Source organism: Mus pahari, chromosome 6, assembly GCF_900095145.1.
Source record: "Mus pahari chromosome 6, PAHARI_EIJ_v1.1, whole genome shotgun sequence".
Classification (NCBI taxonomy): domain Eukaryota; kingdom Metazoa; phylum Chordata; class Mammalia; order Rodentia; family Muridae; genus Mus; species Mus pahari.
In genome coordinates this window covers 66,361,147-66,367,664 of record NC_034595.1, presented here as the reverse complement: position 1 = coordinate 66,367,664, position 6,518 = coordinate 66,361,147, and the positions used below count along the sequence as shown (strand labels likewise).

General features: G+C 42.6%; 1 protein-coding gene across 1 annotated transcript in view; it reads left to right on the top strand.

Annotated features, from left to right (window-relative positions):
* The window catches only part of LOC110322973 (cytochrome P450 4X1), a 29,108-nt gene extending 27,593 nt beyond the window's left edge, over positions 1-1,515 (top strand). Inside the window, exon 12 of the mRNA XM_021199964.2 lies at positions 549-1,515. Coding sequence (XP_021055623.1) covers positions 549-723 — 175 coding nt within the window. The 3' untranslated portion in view covers positions 724-1,515. The remainder of the gene's footprint in view (positions 1-548) is intronic.
* Positions 1,516-6,518: the final 5,003 nt, after the last annotated feature.

The window sequence follows — 6,518 nt, the reverse complement described above, 5'->3', positions numbered from 1 at the left end:
AGAGAGAGAGAGAGAGAGAGAGAGAGAGAGAGAGAGAGAGAGAGAGAGCGAGCGCTAACTGGGAAAGGCTAGGCTTTTAGAACATCCCAGAGACTCACATCCTTCAACAAGACATACTTCCTCATCCTTCCCATACTGTTCCATCATCTGTGGACCAAGTATTCAAACATAAGATCCTATTGGGGGGCATTTCCATTCAAACTACCACAAGCTGCATCACCCAAAAGCCCAAGCCAGCACAAGGGACTGTTCACAAAAGCTGCTACCCTGGAGCTCTCTACACAACTTGCAGGCATCTGGACATGTCTGAGGGGACTCTGAGTAGCACAGCTGCTCAGTCTCTTTCCCAGCAGTTCTTTACTGCTTCTATAACTCTGGGAAGGGCCCTCATTTATCTCCCAAGTCATGGCTTGTCCAGACATGCACATAAGTCCTTTTCCCTTCCTCCTGAAGAGAATGTTTCAATCAGAGGAAACTGCTAAGCAACTGTGGACTCCAGACTTACTATTCTAGAAACTTACCCCTTCTCTCTCCCTTGGTGTCTACAGGAACTGCATCGGGCAGCAGTTTGCGATGCTGGAGCTAAAGGTGGCCATTGCCTTGATTCTGCTCCGCTTCCAAGTAGCTCCAGACCTCACCAGGCCTCCTGCCTTCTCCAGCCACACTGTCCTCAGACCCAAGCAAGGAATCTATTTGCACCTGAAGAAACTCTCTGAGTGTTAGATACTAGGAGAAATGACAAAATTTTTGTTTGTTGTTAAGTTAAATTTACAGCCCATGGTCCAGGCAAGTGGAAAAGAATCTAAGACTGATGGAAGAGTTGGAGGACTATGAGCTGGGACATTTCTACAGCTGCACATTACCCAACGATATTTTCAGATAACACATGTGACCCTGGATAAGTATAACTTGGAGAGATTGTCAAATTAATTTCTAATGATTTATTACTAACCTTGTCTGAAGTGGGAATTTCTGAGTTCACTGGAGATTCGGTTATGCCATGTGATGTCTTTCTGGAAGCTGTCTTATGAGAGGTTGTTTTGCTTAAGCAGACACATGAGAGGATGTTTTGCTGAGAACAGATATATGGTGTTCCTCTGGAAGCCGCCTGGTGAAAGGGCATGGGGTGTCTTGCTGAAAGGGATGCTTAAGAGGATGCATGACATTTGAAAAGAGCGTACGCATAACCCAACAGACAGTGAGCCACTCTGGCCTTGGTTCACCTTGCTTTCCTCACTGGTCTTGACTTGTCAGGACTCCGTAGAGAGAAACTCACCCAAGAGCTTCCAGTGGTGTTCCAGCTGCTTCTTGCCGCTTCAGGGGACTCGATTCAGTTTCTTCTGGATCAAGCTGTTGCTGATTCATGGTTGGTGTTTTGCTGGTGGACTGGTATGCTGACAATTAAGATTGGAATCGCCTCAAAGAACTACTTGTAAACGGCTACTAGGTCCATGTCCTCCTTGCCCTATTAACCATCTTCCTTCCCCACCTTTGGTCTGTGGGGTATAAGGGAGGTTGAAGCATTAAGAATCTTTATTAAAGTAGGCTTTGAAAAATCTGAGCCTACACCTAGTGATGATTTTCTGTTTTGTTTTGTTTTTGTTTTTTATTGTTTTTGGAATTATACAAGTAACAAGATTTGTACTGAATGAAAAACATTTCCAGCAGTAGGAGGTGTTCATAAAATCCCATCTCACCTGGGCTACTGCCCTGACAGAGCCTACTGCTTTCCTTAAAAACTGAATTGGTGGGCTGGTGAGATGGCTCAGTGGGTAAGAGCACCCGACTGCTCTTCCGAAGGTCCGGAGTTCAAATCCCAGCAACCACATAGTGGCTCATAACCATTCATAACAAGATCTGACGCCCTCTTCTGGAGTGTCTGAAGACAGCTACAGTGTACTTACATATAATAAATAAATAAATCTTTAAAAAAAAAAAAAAACAGAATTGGTATGCATTCTTCCTGACTCTTTCCTGAATAAATAATGTGTATGCTCTTAGACATGTGATCATATTTGTATTGTTCTTGTTTTTCTCACATAATTAAAAAAATTGCCCTAATCCTTCTTATCATAAGGTTGAGATATATGAGTGTTCTATGATTTATTTCAAAATATTTCTATCATTGGATAATTAAATTAGTTATAACTTTTAAATGTATTTATTGACCTCTCTCTCTCTCTCTCTCTCTCTCTCTCTCTCTCTCTCTTTCTCTCTCTCTCTCTTTCTCTCTCTGTGTGTGTGTGTGTGTGTGTGTGTGCACTCAGGTCTACATGTGTACCCAGGTGTGTATTCATGTGTATGTAGAAGCATATAGAGGCCAGAGGCAAGCCTACGGTATCATTTTTCAGATCTCATCGCCGTGCTTCTTTAGACAGGATCTCTTACTGGCTCAAAGCTCACCCAGTAGGTTTGGCTAGATGGCTACTGAGCCTCATGAGCTGCCTGTCTTTACTGCCCCAGCTCTGGGATTGCAAGCATGTGCCACCCCTACCCCCATGCCTCACTGTTTCCACATGGGATCTGGGGATTGAACTCAAGTCCTCAGATTTGCAAAACAAGATTTTAACCTATTAAGCTACCTATCTAGTCCCTATCTTTATGGAGACAACACTATCTATCTTCATTTTTATATGATGTTTTTTCTTAGTTATCCATATATTCTTCATATATTATGGATAATAAGTCTTGCTTATAACTTTTCTTTGTAATATTTCAGATTCTTTTACTCTTATTAACTTGGAGGTATGGTTCTTTTACATATGAAATGCTTTGATTTTAACGATGTCAGATATATATACACTTTTCTTTATGGTTTCTTGGTTTTGAATCTTGAATAAGAATGTCTAAACTTGCCAGGTGTGGTGGCACACGCCTTTAATCCCAGCACTCTGGAGGCAGAGGCAGGCGGATTTCTGAGTTCAAGGCCAGCCTGGTCTACAAAGTGAGTTCCAGGACAGCCAGAGCTATACAGAGAAACTCTGTCTCAAAAAAACAAAAAAAAAAAAATGTCTAAACTATTACAAAAATATTCTACTTACATTTCTGTTGCTAACTACTCTTATGAACCCTAAATGGGAACTAAATTAATCACTCATTGAAACCTAGTCAGAAATTAGACTGGTTTTTAAATATAGAGGGAGCCCTTTGAGGGGCTTTCAACCAGAAATAGAACTAGAATGAACTGCACTTAAGGTTTTCTGGGTGTAGTGATGCATACCTATAACCCCATTACTTGAACGGCTAAAGCAAAAGAATCATAAGTTCAAGACCAGCCTGGACTACAGAGAAAGGTGGGTGTGTGGATGTGTGGGTGTGTGTCAAAGGAGAGAGACTCTGTGTGTGTGCGCGTGTGTGTGTGTGTGTATGTGCGTGTGTGTGTGTGTGTGTGTGTGTGTGTGTGTGTGTGTAAGAGAGAGACAGAGACAGAGACAGAGAGAGGAGGGGGAGAGAGAGGAGAAAGAGGGGGGTTTTACATCTGTTGCATGGATAATGAACAAATTATTGACAGGACAGAGTGGGGCAAAAGGAGAAACCAGAAGAAATGTACACAATCAGAATGCTAGGTCACAGATAAGAATAGATGCTGCATACTTAGTTGTTGGAAAAGATACCACGGTCATGAAGGTGGTTTTCCTAGGACAAGGCTCATCCATTGCTGACCCCTGAGATTTGACTTGTAGTTGGGAATTGTGTTCATGTTCTCCCCTGAATTAAAAGGAAAAAAAGTAAAAAGTTGATGGTGCTTGCCAAGGGTGGTGGCAGTGGACTGTAGGAGAAATGAACATGGAAGTGACTTTGATGGCATTTAAAAGAGTAAAGAGAACTTGTGGATTGGATGGACATGTGAATAAAGAGGCAGAATCTAAGATTCGAGAAACTGACCACGGTCATCCTGTCCAATTACAGGAAGACTTCAGAGAACCATCCTCCTCTCACCAGCTGTCCATCAGTCCCTTTCCGGAAGTTTTAATTATGGGGATTATGGGAAAATCAGTCAAAGATGCTAATAAACATGGCAGCCTAGTGCAAGGAGGGATGATGTGTGGAGTCAACAATTCCCTTCATCAAACAGAAAATCTACCATCTCAGGATTAATAAAAGCCATATCTTACTCATAGTATATGAAGAGATAAAGAAATGTAGCCTCAAATACCAAATCTCCCTACAGACGCAGCTGAGAGGCTCACACAACTGTAACAAGCTCTTGCGTTCCTGTCATCTCCTCTGTGCCCATATACAAAGCTGCAGAAGCCTGAAGCTGTGCATACCTGGGGAACGATCGACCCCCTTGCTTCGCTGTGTAATTGGTACTTAGCCACGTGAGGCTAAGTAGGAGCTTCACTAATTACAGCAACTATGGCCATGAGTGCTTGAGTTAGTCCATAACTTACAGCAGTGAAGATCCCAGAGGCTTCTTTTACAAGCTAACCTGTAGCCTGGTGGAAAATTGGGTGGTTCTTGATTACTGAGTTCTACAAGCTGTGATAGCATGTTATCAACACTGCCCCAGATACTGGTTCTGTTTTAAAGGATCCGTCACAGTCCATGCTTACATTACAATCTGTTTATAGCAGACATGACTCAGCATCCCTCCCATATCCTTTGTCCACTCCTACATAAATAGAATTCTTAGCTGGGCACATAGCTGCCAGCTACAGAGTATATTCTCTGTCTTTGTCTCTCTGTCTGTCTCTCTGTCCCTCTGTGTCTGTCTGTCTCTGTGTCCGTGTCCCCATTCCTTCTCTGCATGTGTATGCACATGCAAGTGCATGTATATGTGTAGGCTAAAGACCAACACTGAGAATCTTTTTCAATCACTCTCCACCTTATTTTTTGAGACAGGGTCTCTCATGGAGCCTGGAGCTTACCCATACAGCTAGGCTACTCAGAAAACCCCAGGGTTTGTCCTGTGTACAAGCCGCAGTGCCTAGCTTTTCACACAGAAGCTACAGATTCAAACTCAGCAGCAAGCATTTTACCAACTGAGCCACCTCCCCAGCCTGATCTGTCAGTGAGACCCATCATGCTTTTAAATGTTGGGCAGAACTATGAACAGAAGTAACGTAATCTATCTCAGGCTAATATCATCGAAAGGAAAGGTGTGTGCCCTCCACATCCTGTTTATTTCCTTATTGAAGACAGATGTGATGACAGAACCTTGAGCCACTAACTTATATTACTACCTGAAAGTTGTGTGTGGAAGATGACAGAACAAGGCAGACAGACAATGCAAAGAGCAAAGCACCCCACTAGCTCTAGGCCATCTGCGTCTTTAAATCATGCATCTTTTAACAAAATGAAAGACATCATGACTCCACCTCTTGGAATCTTGTGCACAAAAACACAGAAACACTCTTTATGACTTAATGGCATTGGTCAGTCTGAGAGCCCATGCCTAGACCTCACTGAAAGTCTTTAGTGGAAAATGGCCATAATTAGTATTGAACCCATTAGCTTGGGGATAGAGGTAAAGTTATTTCACCCTTAGGCACATCTGTCTCAAAATAATCTCAGAACACAAACACATAACTTTTACCTCCTGGTAGAATTTTTTAAATGTAATCAAATACATATAATTTCTTATCATTTCTGTATAATATATGGTTGGTTTTCAGAGTCCTTTGCCATTATTATAGAATATAGTGTGTATATTCCTCCTTATAAGTAGAGCAGTAAAATGTTTCTGTCAATCTTTTCTAAAACATTTTCTATTAAGAGGGTTGGCCCAGTGGATCAGTGGAAAGAGTGGTTGCCTAACTAGCACAAGGCCCTGAGTTCAGTCCTCAGCACTGAAAACAAAAAGATGAAGTGTCTCATAAGAACATTGACTATAGGGGCTGGCGAGATGGCTCAGTGGGTAAGAGCACTGACTGCTCTTCTGAAGGTCTTGAGTTCAAAAACCAGCAACCACATGGTGGCTCCCAACCATCTGTAATGGGATCTGACGCCCTCTTCTGGTGTGTGTGAAGACAGATACAATGTACTTATGTATAATAATAAATAAATCTAAAAAAAAGAAGAAGAAGAAGAACATTGACTATGTTTCCTTCCTTCTTCCCATATTTCTCACCCATTGTTCTATGAATTACTATGCTGTCCACCAACTCCAAGGCCTCTGCTGAAACCGTGCTCTGAGATGCACACCTGATGCCAAACCAGACGAAGCTATGACACTTGGAGAGCATCCTTTGTCTTGCTTCATATTTGTAACATGTGTTTGTGGAATCCAGATCTCTATCTAACCAAACCTAACTACACAGCATCACTAACTGTAGCCACAAGTTGATTCCATATTTACCCTGTACACTACCACCCGGCAGTGTAAAATGCCACCAACCAAAGATTGTCAGATACCCTTAAGAATGCCCAAGTCAGGCATGGTAGCTCACACCATTCTTCAAGACACAGCCTGGTCTACACAAGTTCCAGACCAGCCGGAGCTGTGCAAAAGGAGAGGAGGGAGGAGAGGGAAATGGAGAGGGGAGGGAGAGTGAGGGGAGGGGAGGGGGAGGGGA